The following is a 15,384-nucleotide window of genomic DNA, read 5'->3' as shown; positions in this document are numbered from 1 at the left end:
GGCGCCTCGGCTGCGCCCTCGGCGGAGGGGGCAGAGCCGCCCCGCGGGCAAAGGGCCCGTTATTTCTGCAGTGCCGCTGCCCCCCCGCAGCGGGGCCGGGCGGCTGCGCGGGTCCCTGCCCTGCCCTGCCCGGAGATGYCCCGTCGCACCAGGCGGGGCGAACGCCGGGCTGCGAGCCGAGCCGCCGGCGAGAGGAGCCACCGCGGGGCGGGAGCCCGGCGCCGTTGCTGCTACCAGCCTGCCTCGGCGGCTGCTCAGTCCTCTGCGGACGCGTCCTCCCCAGCCCCCGCCGGCGGCAGCGGTCCCGAGCCCGGCGGCGCCTGTCCGGGGGGTGCCGGAGCCGCGGGGCTCGGCTGCCAGCCCCCTGCCCGTGCCGGGGGGCAGCCAGCGCGGAACCGGCACCAGCCGGAGGCAGGAGCCGTCCCGAGCACCCCGCGCTCCGGTGCTGCCTCGCTGCCTGCGGGGCCCTGCCCCGGCTGCTCTGCGGCCTCGAGCCGCCCTCTGTGAGCTGCCTGCTCCTGGCACCTTGCGACTCCGCTGAGGCACCCGGGGAGATCCCTGCCTTTGGCTGCGGGCTTGTCGCCGTGCCCRCGGAGCCGGGGAGATGCCGGCGGAGCAGCGGTTTCCGCTAATGTCCCTGGCTGGCTCCTGGCAGCGCCGCACTGTTTGGGTTGCAAACAGAGGTGCTGCGGGGAGGGTTTCACTGCAAACAGCAGCTGTGCGGTTAAAACAAAGAACCGAAACCTCCGTTGTCCTGAGCAGCAGAGCAGGGCCTGTGGCTGGGCTGAGCTGCCCCGCGGCTTGGCGAGCACACGCCACCCATCCCCGCACAGGCTCGGCGAGGGAGAGCCGCAGCGCAGGCACGAGGACGCGTGGGCGCTCGGCTCGGCTGCCCCGGCCCCGGGCATGAGGGGGGTGCGAGGGGGGTGCGAGGGGGGTGTGAGGGGCCGCCTGCGCCCGCGTCGCCCACCAGCTACTCACCGCCTGTCTCGGAGGCAGTGCCCAGCTGTGCCCTGAGGACGAGGAGCCCCAGGAGGAAGAACCCCCCCCGCCCCATGGTGCTGCCGGGGACGCCTGCAAGCGCCCGGAGCTGAGCCAGGCCCAGCTTTAAAGTCCCCGGGGGGGGGGGGGTGCGGCTGTGCCAGGCAGGAGAGGCAGCAGCGGCAGTGGAGGAGGGACAGTTCCCAGAACCGCGGGCATCCTGCCACTCATCCTGCTTATCGCTGGCGGGGCTGCGCTCCGGGTCAGGGTGACCGGCAGGGCTGGGGCGTTGAGGCGGGACGGGGACGGGGATGGGGATGGGGACGGGGGCGGCGCAGCCTTGCCCAGGGAGGGACCCCGGGTGGCCAGGCAGCGGGTGTTGTCCCCTGCTCTGCTGAGATGGGGAGGGAGCAGTGCTGGCCYCTGGCCCCCAGGTGCTGCCCCCTCCCCTCTCCCCCCAGCCTGGGCGCTTCATTCGCCCGGCCCCGTGACTTCATTTCCAAGCAGATTTTCGCACTTTGGGATGCAAAYGAACCCTTCCTCTGTGCGAGGAATCCGAGTGAACTGGTTTCTGGCACTCCTGTCCGTGATTGCCCAGACAGCAGTGGTGCATCCCTGGGACCCGGCCAGCGGCGTTCTGGGCTGACTGTGCTCGGTGCCAGCGTGGAAACAGGAACCTGTCGCTGCCCCAGGCCGTAGGCCTGGCCGCTCAGAGCCGCTGCCGGGCCACAGCAGCYGTGCACAGCCCGCCGCGGGGTGCCCACAGAGCGCCGGGGGGCTGYGGTGCAGCCAGGCCGGCAGGTGCCTACTCTGGGGCTGAAACCCCAGAGCAAACCACAGATGCACTGGCCCAAAACGGCAAGGTTGCCACATGACAGTTTATTCTGTTTTAGTGCTTCTAAGCAGATCGAGGGCCCCCAGGTTGTGCACGGGCAGGACGGGCGCAGCTGAGCYGGCTGCAGGGGTTTGTCCCGGTCCCCGGCTGCAGGGAGCAGTGTGCCGGTGTGGAGGGTTGTGCACGGYCCTCGGGGGCATGGTGAGGAGCTGCTGCAGGTGCGGGAGACCAGGCTGGGTCAGAGCGATGCTGTGCCCCTGCCGGGCACGCAGGCAGAGCTGCTGAGCACCAGGGACCGGCGACGGATGGGAGCAGTGGGGCTGCGGGTGCTGCTGGCAGGAGAGCCGCTTTACTCATGCCCGGGGATGCGCTGGCAGAAGAGCGGGGCGGGAAGCGGCCCCAAATTGGCAGCTCCTGGCGCAGCCCTCCCCAGCCAGGGCTAGGCTGAGCCTGGGGAGGAGGAGGAGGAGGAGGAGGAGGAGGCGGTCAGCGGAGGAAGGCCATTGCCATCCCGCAGGAAGGGAGCCGCGGGACGAGCCGCAGGGTGCCTGAGCGCCGCGGGGTGCCAGGGCTGGGTCCAGCCTTACCCCAGAGCGGGGGGACGCACGCCCGGCCGCAGTGCAGCAGGCAGCACTTCTGGCCGGGGGGGCAGTCCTTGTCCTCCAAGCACAGCGCGAGGCACCCGGTGGCTGGGTCGCCGGTGGCTGCGGGGGGGCAGAGCCCGGGCCGCACTGGGCACATGCGGAGAGAGGGATGGACGGGTTGGGTCTGGGGTGCGGGAGCTGCCCGTGCYGGCACAGCGGCGCTGAGCCCCTCACCGGGCTCGGCCAGGCCCCGGCATCCCAGGAGGCGGCAGGCAGCTCCCGCACCCCAGCCCTGGCGCGGGAAGGGGTGGCCAGGATCGGCTTGGCCTGGCTGAGCCATCGTCCCCTGCGAGGCTCAGCCCACCGCGGGGCCGGGCAGCGCGGGGCCGGGCTGGCAATGCAGCGGGATGGGGACGCAGCGGTAGCTTTACCCTCCATGGGCGGCTTGCAGATGCGGCCGCAGCCGGTGCTGCAGCACTTGGCGGCGCCGGGGCAGTCACCGTCACCATGGCACAGCTCCGTGCAGGGTCCCAGGGAGCCGCGCAGCACCACGGGGCAGGCGCCGGGCTTCGCTGCAACAGAGCCACCGCCCGCGTCACAGCCCCGCAGGGCCGGTGCACGGCACCAGGAGCCGCAGCCGGCGGCACAGCGCTCCCCGGGCAGCTCCTGGACAGTTGCCATCGTCGGCACACTCYGCCAGGCACGGCCACTGGGGCTTGTCCAGCCGTGCAGCTGGGCGCATGCTGGCCCTTGCTGGCGAGGGGAGCCCGTGCTGCGGGCTGCCTGGCGCCGTGGGGCGCGTGCAGAGACCGGTACCTGYGTAGGGGGGGGTGCACGCCAGGCCRCAGCCGGAGAAGCAGCACTTGTGGGTGCCGGGGCAGCCGTGGTCGTCGGCGCACTGGTTGGCGCAGGCGGCGCCGCTCCGCAGGGCTCGCTTCCTCGGGCAGAAGCCGGGCTTGGCTGCAAGGGGAGGAGGTTCGGGGGGCGGCTCGGTGCCCCGCGGTGCTGCAGGGATGCTCTGCGCGCCGAGCCGCGCGCCTGCCCCGCGCTGCACCGTACCTGGCTGGGCTCCCACGCAGCGGGCACAGCAGCCGAGGCTGCAGCACTTCTGGCCAGGGCCGCAGGCGGTGTCGTTGTGGCAGCTTGTCCCGCAGGTGTCCGTGCCGGCGCTGCTGGCAGCGGGGCAGTAGCCCGGGCTCACTGCAAAGGGAGACGCTCGCTGCACCCCGCGGCTGGGTGGCAGCGCGGACTGCAGCCCCGGCCACCACCGCAGGGGCTCCGGCTCCCGCCCGGCTCTGGCCCAGCGCCCGGCGCGGTGGCGGTACCTGTGGCGGGGAGGAGGCAGGTCCTGCTCTGCCCGGCGTCGCAGCACTTCTCGGCGCCAGGGCAGCTGTGGTCGGAGAGGCAGTAGAGCCGGGAGGGCCGCGGGAGCCCGCCGCTCCCCGCCGGACACTCGCCTGCTTTGCTCGGCACAGCGACGGCGGCGGGGGGCCAGCGCCCGCGCGGGGCCCGGCGCAGCGGTGGAGGCAGCGGGACGGCCGCGGGGGCAGCACCCCGGCCCCCGGCGCCCTGCGGCTGAGCCGGCGCAGGGGGCAGCAGGGCCAGGAGCAGCAGGAGGAGCGCGCGCTCGCCYGGCATGGTGCTGCAGGGGAGCTGTGCCACGCCGTGCTGCGCYGGTGGGGATATAAACCCTGCTGGGCGGGGGGGTCCGGGGGAGCCGGCTCATTCCCACAGCACAGTGCCGTGCCTGGGATCGTGGGAGCGCCGGGCACGAACAATCTGCCCCGCGGGAGGCTCCCGGGCAGCGCTGGGCACGCGGCCCGCCGCGAGCGCGTCCTCCGCAGYGCGGCCCTTTCCAGGTCACCGGTGACCCGCGCGGCACCATGCCCGGCTCCCTGCGCCGTGGGGCTGGTCCACGTGGGCAGGAGGGTGAGCACGGACGCCTCGGCCCCCTTTCTTGGTGCCCATCGCGTGCCAGCCAGGGAGCCCTGAGGCTGCCCCTGTGGGCACGCACGGAGCGGGGCAGCGCTGCGGAGAGCCGTGACCGGGACCCACAGGGGCGCGCGGGTGCCCTGGCGCGTGGGGCAGRGGGAGGCCGGCAGGTGCCGGGGCAGGGAGCTCTGCCTGGGGCCGGCCCGTCCAGGCGGGCGGCGGGGCGGCTGCCCAGTCCTGGGGGTCGTCGGCTCCGGCCGGCTGCGGGGCTGCAGCGGGGCTGGCACGAGGGGTGGGAGCCAGGAGCCCCGTGGGCTGCAGCGGGTGCTGGGGTGCCCGGGAAGAGGAGCTGGGACGGGGACTGAGCAGGCTGGGGCAGGGCAGAGCTGTGGGCGCAGGGGAAGAGATGGGGCAGGCCAGGGACAGGGGCATGGACAGAGCATGGACAGGGACAAGGGCATGGACAGGACAGGACAGGGGCAGGGGCATGGACAGGGCTGGGCCAGGAGCCGATCAGTGCCGGCGCTGGGTCCCGGGGAGCCGTGGGCCAGCGGGGCGGGAGAGCTCTGCAGGGAGCTGGCAGCAGGGCGTCCTCCCACGGGCGATGCCGGGGGATGCGGCGCGTGGGGCTTCCCTGCTCCATCGGCTCCCGTACAGGGGCCTGCGCGGCCCCGGGCAGGGAGCGCGTAGGGAGGGGTGTGTGTGTGGGGGGGGGGATGCACGTGCAATTGCACCCCCGGGCCGTTGCAGAGCAGGGAGCAGCTCTGCTGCGCCTGGGCTCAGAAGCGGCAGCGCCTCGCTGGCCCCTCCGTCCCTGGCACAGCCGGAGCCGCCGTGCCGGGGCTTCTCGGAGCAATGGGTCTCGGATTGCCTCGGCGCCTGGGCACAGGGAGCGCTGCAGCCTGCAGCGTGCTGGCCGGGGGGGGGGGTTCATCCCTAAGGACCTTCCAGATGCCCCCGCAAGGCTCCCCGGCTCTGGCAGCGCCCCGCGGCAGCAACGGCTATTCCGGCAGCATGGGGGCCGGGTCGAGGCAGGGTGGGCCYGGCCGTCGCGCCAAGGGAGGCGAGGGAGATGCGGCCACGAGAGCTGCAGGGAGAGGCTGCTTTATTGGCAAGAGCACGGGGCTGCGGCGAGCGCCCGGGCCGGGGGCCGCAGCCGGGGGCTCCGCGCAGGTGTCTGAGGCGGGAGGGCGCGGAGCCGGGGCCAGGCTGGGTGAGCGCGGCGGTGTGGCGGCAGTGGCTTCCCCGGCGCTGGCGGTGCCTGTGGAGGGAGGAGAGTGCCGCGAGGGCCGTGAGCGGGATGGGGCGGAGGGGGGTCCCGATCCGCGGGGCGCCCGGCTGCTCCACGGGCGCCCGACTGACCTCAGTGGAGYGGAGTCACGCAGGAGACCTTGCCGCAGCCGTTCCTGCAGCACTTGAGGGCCCCGGAGCAGTTGGAGTCCGTCTTGCACTGGTTCAAGCAGAGCCCCAGCATGGGGATCCCCGGCTTCACGGGCGGGCAGGTGCCTGGCTTCTCTGCAAGGCAAAGGGACGTGGAGTGAGACCTGCTGGCCCCGGCAGTGGCGGTGGAGACGGGTCCCCCGGCTCCACCGCGGCCCCTGCCCACGGGTGGCTGAGGGACCCCCGTGCGGGCGGGCGGCTCTCCCGCCCCGCGGTGCTGCCCTCGCCGTGGGCATGGCCGCGCCGTTGGCCGCCTTTGCCTCGTGCTGCTGGGGGCCACAGCACTCCCACGGGCAGGACGCGCTCCCGCGGGCTCTCCCGGTCCCACTGTCATGGCAAGCTCAGGCTCCCGGCTGGTGCCCTCGGCTCGGCTCTGCCAGCCATCCTCCCGGCACGCCGCGGCTGGGCGAGCTCCGTCCCCACGCGGGGCGATGCAGAGCCCAGATCTGGCGTGCAGCCGTGTGTTTGCAGCTGGGCGTCTCGGATCCTGCCCCGTCCACCCAGGATCCTCTCCCAGAGGGCCGGCGGGGCGAGTGCAGTCCGGCGGGGCGGCCGTGGGGCCGATGTCCGGTGCAGGCATAGCGGGATGCAGCCCTAGGAGGCAGGAGGCTCTTCCCAAGTGCGGGGTCGGGAGCAGGACGGTGCCAGYGCTCTCGGCCCATGGCTGCCCATGGCAAGGCTGAGCGTAGCCCCACGCGTGGCTGCGGAGCCGCCCGGGGCTGCTGAGGGCAGCGGGCACCAAAACTCAGCAAAGTTGGAGAAATGCGTATCGCCAGGAGCAGCAGCCCAGGGCGCGCGCGGGGAGAGGCTGCACCATGCCCGGGCGTGGGAACAGTGTGCCGACGCCACAGCGGTGCTCCGCATGGCTCGGCAAGACTGCGCCGACCAGCCAGCCGCGGCGCGGGTAACCCCCCCTGCCCAGTGCCCAGGCACGGAGAAGCCGGCTGTGCCGCGAGCACCCAGGACCGTGGGGCCACACCGGCCACCGCGAGCCCCGGGAGCACTGGGGACGCCCGTGCAGGGGGGCCGTTACCRTCGGGGTCCTGGCAGGCCCTGCCGCAGGCGGCCGGGCAGCACTTGCGGGTGCTCTCGCAGTCGCTGTCGGACTGGCACCCCAGCGTGCAGTTCGCCTCCTCCATCGCCGGGTCTGGGCACACGCCGGCTTTCGCTGAAACGCAAAGGCGCGCGGTGTGGGCGGGAGCCGGGGCCGCGGTGGCCGCTGGCCCCCGGGAGGGCACGGCGGGCAGGCGGGTGGGCGACGCTTCCCCCAGCTCCGAGCTGGGCACAGGGATGCTGCAGAGCCCTGGGGTGCTGGCATGGGCAAGGGGCTCCTGGGGCCCTGCTGCAGCCCTGGCCGGGCTGGTGCATGGCAGGCGAGCGGGCGATGCTTCCTGCAGCCCCAGCGCTGGGCGTGGGGATGCTGCAGAGCCCCGGGGTGCTGGTGCGGGGGTGCTGTGGGGTCCTGGGGTGCTGGTGCAGCCCTGGCCAGGCTGACGCATGGCGGGTGGGTGGGCRATGCTTCCTGCAGCCCCGGGGCTGGGTGCAGGGATGCTGCAGAGCCCTGGGGTGCTGGCATGGGCAAGGGGCTCCCAGGGCCCCGCTGCAGCCCCAGCCGGGCTGATGCACGGTGGGCAATGCTTCCCCCAGCACCAGGGCTGGGCACGGGGATGTGTAGAGCCCCGGGGTGCCGGCATGGGCAAAGGGCTCCCGGGGCCCTGCTGCAGCCCCAGCCGGGCTGATGCACGGTGGGCAATGCTTCCCCCAGCACCAGGGCTGGGCACGGGGATGTGTAGAGCCCCGGGGTGCCGGCATGGGCAAAGGGCTCCCGGGGCCCTGCTGCAGCCCCAGCCGGGCTGATGCACGGTGGGCGGGTGGGTGATGCTTCCCTCAGCCCCGGGGCTGGGTGCAGGGATGCTGCAGAGCCCCAGGGCTGAGTGCGGGGATGTGCAGAGCCCCGGGGCCGGGTGTGGGGCTGCTGCGGGGTCCCAGGGTGCCAGTGCAGCCAGGGGCTCCCAGGGCCGCGCTGCAGCCCGGGCTGGGCTGATGCCGGCGGCTGCGCCGGGGCCAGGGCCGGGGCCGGGGCCGGGGCTGGGGCCGGGGCAAGGCCCCGCGTTCGTACTCACTGGTGTCATTCTGGGCAGATGCCGGCGGCAGCTCGGCCCAGAGCGCCAGGAGCCCCACGAGGATGAGCGTGCTGCTGGCCGGGAGCATGGTGCAGGGGCGCYGGTCTGAGCGCGGGGCCACCCCGGCTGGGCTTTAAGCTCTTCTCCAGGTGGGGCCGGGGCGGGCGGGAGGGGACTGCCTTCCGGGTGGCTGCAAGGAACTGGCAGGGCCAGGCTCCCCCTTCGAGCCGTTGCACAATCCCCGAGTATCAGGTATCTGCTCGCTCCTGGCTGCCGACCAGGAAGTGGGAGCCTCGAGGAGACCAGGCGTCTACGCAGAAAACTTGCCCGGCAGGAACAGCAGCCAAGGGCTGCTCGCGGCGCGCTCCGGCCGCTCCTGCGCACCGGGAGCCCTCCGCCCCGGCCGCCCGCCGGAGCGCGCCCGGCTCGGCCAGCACCCCGGCTCGGCGATGCTGCCGGGCGAGTGGCGCCTCGGCCGCCCTTCCCGGGGCCGGGAAGCGCCTGCGCCCTGTGCTGGCAGCTGGGGCAGGTGGCAGAGCAGGCAGGGACAGCGCGGACCTGGGCATGAACCACCCAGGCTCAGGCTCGCCCAGCCGCCCCCGGGACRGCAGCAGGAGCCTCCCGCGGGGGCTGATGCCTCGCGGCGCGGTGCAGGGCTGCGCTGCTGCTGCCCATCGGCTCCTGCTGCCGGATGCTTGTTTGCCTCAGTCCTTTCGCTGCTTGACTAAAGAGCCCTCGAGCCACCCCGTGCCTCCGTGGGGAAGGTGCCCGGTGCTCCAGGCTTTCCCAGGAGCCCGCGGAGCTCCCCCTCCCCAGCCTCAGTGCCGTCCCGCGGGTCCTCGCTGCACTCGCCAGCCCTGCGACGCATCCCGGACTGGCTGGCAGCGCCGGTCGGGCGAGCACCCGCGCGGAGGCGAAGCACGGCCGGGCGCTCCAGGGCGGTGAGGGCCGGGCAGCTGGCCCGACCCCGGACCCCCTCGCGACACTGCTTTCCAGGATATACCTCCCCATGGCACCTGTGCCAGCCTCCAACGTTCCTAGATGCCCGGCGGCGCTTGGCAGCACCAAGACGGGCTTTGTTTGAACAGCGCCAGCTAACCAAGCGATCCAAATCACCCCGCGCGGCTGCCCTGTTCTCATCAGTGTTTGCCGCTCCGCCAGTTCCTGTCTCATCCGCAGGCGTTATCGGCGGTGCTTTTAATTCCTCCGAGGCTGCTGACGACAGCCCAGCGCGGTGCACGGAGCCCCTGGGGCCCGCAGCCCCTCTGCTGGTGGCTCCCACGCTCGGCGTGGCACGCTGGTGCCAGAGCATCCCCGGCGCATCCCGGCTCCCGGCGGCTGCCTCCTCCCAGGTGCACTTGCAGCCCAGGCTTGCACACCCTGGGGTGATGGGGCGCACACCCGTCCCGGCCGCGCGCCCCCATCACCGCGGCCCCCGCTGCGGGCGGAGGCACCGGGCTGCAGCGCCGCGGACCCCASGGGGCCAGGGCGCGCGGTCCCTGCTCCCGGGTCACGAGGCTTTGCCGCCTCTGCCRGCATCTGCTTCCAGGTAATTTAACSCCGCAGTCAGCAGTGCAGCAAGGTGTGGAGCGGGGGTAATCAGTAACTGTTTGCATTCGCCCGCCATCCCCTCCCCAGCGTGGGGTGTTTATGCAGAAACGGGAGCCGGCGCTGACACCCCGGCGGCACTGGCCAAGGACTGCTCTGTGTTTCCTTGCTGCCGACAGTGGGAAGCTGCCTGGCAGCTGGGAGAGGAYGAGGTGGGGATGGTGGCGGTGCGGTGCCCATCCCCGCGGCCTCCAGGCTCCTGCGGCTGGGTGCTGGGGGAGGCTTGCAGGACCCCGGCCGCGCAGAGCCTGCACGCCGCGCGCCCGTGGCCATGCACGGCTGACGGCTCYGCGGGCAGAGCCTGGGCGCCACCGAGCCCTGGCAACGCCTCCATGCCAGGGGCTGCCCGGCGCGGAGGGGTCAGCTGCAGGGCTGCTCTCCCCGCTCCCCACACACTGCCGAAGCCTGGAGGCTCCYGGCTCTGGAGCAGGGCGGGATGCGGGTGCCGGTCGCGCTGCGGAGCGAGCGCTGCCCGGCAGCACCGCGTCGAGGGACCCTGCACCCACAGCCCGCTCCCCGGAGCCGGGGCGGCGATGCCTGGGCACCCGGCCGGGAGCAGCCTTGCTGCCGGGCCGGCGCTGCCCACCCACCAGCCCCAGCCCGGTGCCGGGTGCGGACTGGCTCCGGTGGCCGCTGTTATCGGAGCTGCTGCTTCTGCAGCRGGGCTGCCGGCAGCGCTTGCCTTTGAGGTTTATCATTCTGCTCAGTTGGCTGATCCGGTAATTGCCCTTATCGCTCCCCTTGGCTCGCGGTTTCCAGAGTGTAGGATTTCCTTGCTACCGGCTGCGCGCGAGACGGAGCCGCGCAGCTGCGAACCTACGGACGCCAGCAACCGAACCGTCCCGGAGCCGCTGGTGCCACGGAGGACGGCACGGCCGGGAGCCCGGGGACGAGCGAGCTGCGGAGGGCGGCGGGGGGCTGCCACTGCGGGGAGCCCCCGGGTCTGCGCCCCTGCCCGCGCCCAGGGTGAGGCGCGTGGCGCGTTTGCCCCAAGGTTGTACCTTGCCCCCTGCGTGACTGGCTGCTAAAAGCTCGTTCCGGCTAAAGCCGCCTGCAGCCAGCGGGAGCAGCTGGAGAAGGGCCGAAGGCGCTGGCATCGGGCTGGGCGGTGGGGCCGGCAGCCGGGCTGGGCTCCTGCCCACGCAGCCAGCATCGTTTTCCAGGAGACAGACATGCTTTGGCTGCCGTCCCCAGCACACGGCATTTGGGATGCTGCAGCCCCCCCTCCCCCAGCCCCACGAGGCGGCACGTCCTCAGCGCAGGGGCCTGGGACCCGCTAGGGAGCATGGGGGTGTCCCCACCCGGCCGCGGGCAGCCGTCCCTGGGACAGGGCACATCCCACAGGAGGCTCCTGGCCAAGGACGCAGCCCCGAGTGCTTGCACCCGAAAGGTGGCTGCTCCCCGCATCGCAGGGCCCTCAGCCAGCTGAGGCCAGTCACGCTCGTTGCACCCAGGCCCTGCGGGCAGGTGGCAGGGAAGGTGTTGGAGGTCACGTCTCCCTGGCCTGCAGAGGGAGGGCAGTGAATGATTAAAAGGGAGCTTTGCACCGCTGGCTGCTCCCAGCCCGGCAGGCTGGGCCAGGTGAGCAGCCCCCGCCCCGGCACGGCGGCCCAGGGCCCCCAGGACTGCGGCATGGCACGGTGCAGCACGGCACAGTGCGGCACGGCATGGCACGGCAYGGTGCAGCATGGCGGAGCATGGCATGGCACAGCACGGCGCGGCACGGCATGGCACGGTGCGGCACTGCACGGTGCAGCATGGCACGGTGCAGCACAGTGCAGCACAGTGCAGCATGGTGTGGCACAGCACGGCACGGCATCGTGGCACGGCACAGCACAGCGGAGCATGGCACAGCACGGCATGGTGCCACGTGGCACAGCACAGTGCAATGCGACACGACACAGCGCAGCACAGCATGGTGCAACACGACACGACAAGACACGGCACGGCGCAGCACGGCGCGGCACGGCACGGCACAGTGGTGCTGCCTGCCCTCCCTGTCTGCCGGCGCTAAGGGACAGAGGGAAGAGACGGGCCGAGACGGGGGCCCGTCCCTTGCTCCGGGGCGCGTGGGGCCCCGCTCACGGGGTCAGTGAGTGCGTGCACGGCCGGCACTCGCAGAGCGGTCTGAGCTCCACGGGGTCCGTCCGTGCCACCCCCGGCTCCGGCAGCAGCCTGCATCGGATGCGCCCTGCGCTGGTGCTCCCTCCGGTGCTGCAGCGGCCTCCTCCYGCGCTCGCGCTGCGCCGCTGGTGGGCACCGGGCCCCCCCGCCTCCCCGCACCGCCCTCGCGCCGCAGAGCTCGGCCTCCCCTCCCCGAGCCACGGTGCCCCCCTCGTCCCGCTCAGTCCACGCCAGGCTCCGACGGGGCCGGGAGCCTCATGGGGGACCCTTGCCATCGTGCTGCTGTGGCTGCGTTGGGGGATCCGGCTGGGGCGCCGCAGGTCTGGGGTCGCTCCGAGCTGCTGGCCCCGTGCTGGGCCCCCCGGCGCCGACCCCACCGCGCTCACCCCCGTCCATGGGTGCTCCTGCGGCTGGCTGCGTGCACAGGGCGAGGACGCCCACCAGCAAAACACCCGCGGTCCTCATGGCGCTGCCGGAGGATGCTGCACTGCCGGCGTGGCGCGGCGGCGGCGTTTATATCCCCGCGGGCCGGGGAGGGGCCGCCGCGCGCCGGCCTTCGGGTGCCAAACGCGGCGCGGCAGGTCACAGCCCTGCCCGAGGCGGCCGCGGCCCCACGACGTGCGGTTGTCTGAGAAATCATTGACYGCGGCCCCGGCGCAGCCCCGGCGGCTGGGGCGCAGCCAGCACGGGGACCGGAGCCGCCCAGCAGCTGCCCGCCCGGGAACGCGGCACACGGCGGCCGCCCCAACGCCTGGGGCAGGGGCCAGAGCTCCCGGGGGAGGCCGGGGCGTCGGGAAGACCCTTCCCATGCCGGCCTCGTGGCAGCGGTGGGAGCCGGGGAGCAGGTGGGCAGAGGCAGGGTGGGCTCCCGGTGACGGAGCAGGCGCCGAAGGCTGCCAGCGTGCGGAAAGCGATCAGGCAGCCGYGGGGAGAGGAGCTGCGCGGGGGCGTTGCGGGAGGGCGCGCTGGGGGTCTGCCCTTGCCGAGAGCTGGCGCCATCCCGTGTCCCGCGTCCCGCCGAGCCCGGAGCCTGGCTGAGTCATGGTGGGCGAGCGCGGCCCGGGTCAGCAGAGCGCGGGAGCTTGTGCAAGGCGCGTGGCTTGGGGCACCCACCCGCCTCGCGGCGCTGCCGCCCGGGGTCATTCCTGCGCGGGGCCGGGCAGGAGGCTGCGGCGCCGTCACGTAGGCTGGCTGCGGCGAGCGGGGCCGTGTCCCCGGCRGGTGGCTGGGGGCTCCAGCGGGGCCGGCGCCCGGGAGGAGGCGTGAGCAGGGACGGCAGAGGAGCTGGGAGGCGCGGGGCAGGGCGGGCCGTGCCATCCAGAGCCCCCATGGCGGTGTGCCCACGCCGCTCTCCTGGCTGCTTGGCTGTGCTGGCAGTCCAGCACCTCCAGCTGGACGGGGCAGCATCAAGCCCCTCGGTGCCTGTGCCAGTCCCGGTGGAGCAGCTGGAGGCACCGAGATGCGGCCCACCRGGGCCCCCGTGCCCGGCAGCGCGGGAGCTGCTCCCCGCCGAAAGCAGCCCCGAGCCGCAGCCTGCCCCTTCCCGCTGCTGCTCCCGGGGGTCCCGGCTCGCTGGGGCGGAGGTGGGTGCCGGGCACCAGGGGCGAGCGGTGCACCGAGAGGTGCAGCCGGCCCGTGGCGCACGCTGCCTCCTCCAGCCCCTGCACTGGGGGTGGGGGGAGACGCCAGGCTGGCGAGGGCTGAGTGTGCCTGGCGCTGCCCACGGCAGGGCAGCTCRTGCATGGCGCTGCCCGGGGTGAGCGTCGGGGCTCCTGGGGCTGGGAGCACCGCAGCCACGGTGGAAGGGGCCGGGGGGCCGGCGGGGCATGCGTGACCAGCAGTGGTTGCTCGCTGCGTGCAGGCGCACGAGCGCTCGGGCGGAACGGTGGAAACGGCCGTGCGGCACGTCCGGGGGCGAAGTGGAGCACTCGGCACTGCGATGCCGGGGCGGCGGGGACGCGGCTAGGCCAGCACCGGCGCACGGGCTGCCCGCAGCGTGGGCTGCCCGGCGGGTGTGGGGGCTGCCCGGCGGCGTGGTCCTCCCGGAGCGCCTGCTGTCGGCAGCCCCGCGGGGCCATCGGGCTGTGACGGGTCACCCCAGGCTGCAGCGGTCAGCGCCGAGGAAGGAGCTCGGCCCCGCGAGACCCAGCGCCGTCGCTGCCGCGGGGAGAGGTGCGGGGCCGGGGCTGGGGAGAGTGGCTTGGCTGGGCGCAGCATGAGACAAGGACACCGGCGCCCACTCCCCGCGCGGGGCCTCGGCACGGAGCCAGCGCCGCGGGACGTGGGTGACTCTGTGCTGAGGCCGACGTGATCTTTTCTGTCTCCTCCGGAATTTTACAGCTTGCTGATCGTATTTCCCTGCTGGGAAATTCCTGTTTGCGTCATCCAAGCTCCAAGCAGTCAATAACCTTATTGCTAGAGAAACCGCGGCCCTGAAACAAAGGGAACCTTCAGCAAGAAAAACAAGGTTTATGAGAGCAGCCCGGCGCCCTGCCCATGTGCACGGCGTCGCTCCGGAGCAGCACCGTGAGCTGTGCGCCGCCTCCGCTCCACCGTGGCCGGGGCGGGAGCTGCCGGCAGCGCGCTGGGGTGTCCTGGCTGGGCAGGGAGGCCCCACGAGCCCTGGCCCCGCGCCCCGGCACCCAGGCTCCCCTTCCCACTCCCCGCTGCCGCGCGGGCCCCGGGAGCCCTTCCCGGCTCTCCCGGAGGAAGGACAGCTCGGATGCTGGAAGGACAGCTCAGGTGCTTGCTCTTGGGATATTGCACCGCAATGTTTGGAAATGCCGCTGTGCCCATTTGATAATGAAGGGCTTGGAGTTCACTGACAGAACCACACCTAGTTCCTTACTTTGCAAGCAAGCCAAGCAGTTTTATCCCTTTGCAGGGGAACTGGGAGTTGCCAAGGTTTTCTGAGCGGCTCTGGCCCTCCGTCTCGTTTTTGCTGGCGCCTCGCTCTGCAGGGCCTTCGGCCGCAGCCTCGCAGCCCTGCTCCTCCTCGGTCTCAGCATTGCCGAGGCAGGGCCGTCCACGGCTCCGTTTTCTGGCACATCCTTGTGGCCTGGCTGACGTGAGCTCTCCTGGCAGGTGGCTGCCTGGGTGTTGGACTGTGGGAACGCCACGTATTGGGAGCATCGCTTGGATGGTCATTGGAGAAACTTCCCAGGTGGCTGCCAGTGACGGTCTGCCAGCTAGTGGCGCGGCGATGTTGGGGTTCCTGTTGCTTGCTGTAGCTTGCTAGAGCTGCCAAGCCTGGGCAACCACCGGGTGCTGCAGTGCACAGTTGCACACCGTTAACGAATGCATTTTAGCCATGATTGACCCCTCCAGCAAGCTGCGTGGTGCAGCCGGGCAGCATCCTCCTCACGCCGGGGCGGTGGGTGCAGCAGCCCCACGTGCCCGGCGCAGCCCTTCTCCCGGCCCGGGGCGCTGGGCTCGGCACCGCTCGGCGGACCCTGGACACGGGTCTTCTGCCGTCTGTGGCGAGGAGGCGATCGGGCAGACCTCGGCCGCGAGGCCTGAGCCCTGGCCGGATCCTGGTGGCAGGCGGTGCGTTATCCCGGCGCATCTCGACCCCGGCTCCCGGAGCCCGGCAGCAGCCAGCAGATGAGGCTGTTGCTCCGCCAAAGCCGTGTCCCCGGCGCGGGAGCGGGGCCTCGCTGGGCTCTGCCCTGTACGCTGCCTCCGCGCTGGCCGGGCTCGGCGTGCCGGCGCCGGGCGCTGCTGCCCGGCCGGGCCGAGCGTCGGGGCTGGCGGGGGC

The 15,384-nt window shown here is 73.1% G+C and overlaps 2 protein-coding genes across 2 annotated transcripts; both read right to left on the bottom strand.

The window, feature by feature from the left end:
• Positions 1–2,302: 2,302 nt before the first annotated feature.
• Positions 2,303–4,038, bottom strand: LOC112961641 (WAP four-disulfide core domain protein 3-like). Its single transcript, XM_026057004.1, has 5 exons — positions 3,726–4,038; positions 3,460–3,600; positions 3,225–3,360; positions 2,793–2,998; positions 2,303–2,547 (listed from the first exon to the last, which is right to left on the bottom strand). The coding sequence occupies exons 1-5, from the start codon at positions 4,036–4,038 to the stop codon at positions 2,303–2,305; spliced, it is 1,041 nt and encodes a 346-aa protein (XP_025912789.1).
• A 1,657-nt stretch (positions 4,039–5,695) lies between these two features.
• Positions 5,696–7,983, bottom strand: LOC112962092 (WAP four-disulfide core domain protein 2-like). Its single transcript, XM_026057980.1, has 3 exons — positions 7,896–7,983; positions 6,806–6,940; positions 5,696–5,847 (listed from the first exon to the last, which is right to left on the bottom strand). The coding sequence occupies exons 1-3, from the start codon at positions 7,981–7,983 to the stop codon at positions 5,696–5,698; spliced, it is 375 nt and encodes a 124-aa protein (XP_025913765.1).
• Positions 7,984–15,384: the final 7,401 nt, after the last annotated feature.

This window comes from Apteryx rowi, unplaced genomic scaffold (assembly GCF_003343035.1).
Source record: "Apteryx rowi isolate R43461 unplaced genomic scaffold, aptRow1 scaffold_0, whole genome shotgun sequence".
In the NCBI taxonomy this organism is placed as follows: Eukaryota; Metazoa; Chordata; class Aves; order Apterygiformes; family Apterygidae; genus Apteryx; species Apteryx rowi.
The sequence above is the reverse complement of the archived record's forward strand: the minus strand, read 5'-3'. Positions and strand labels throughout refer to the sequence as shown.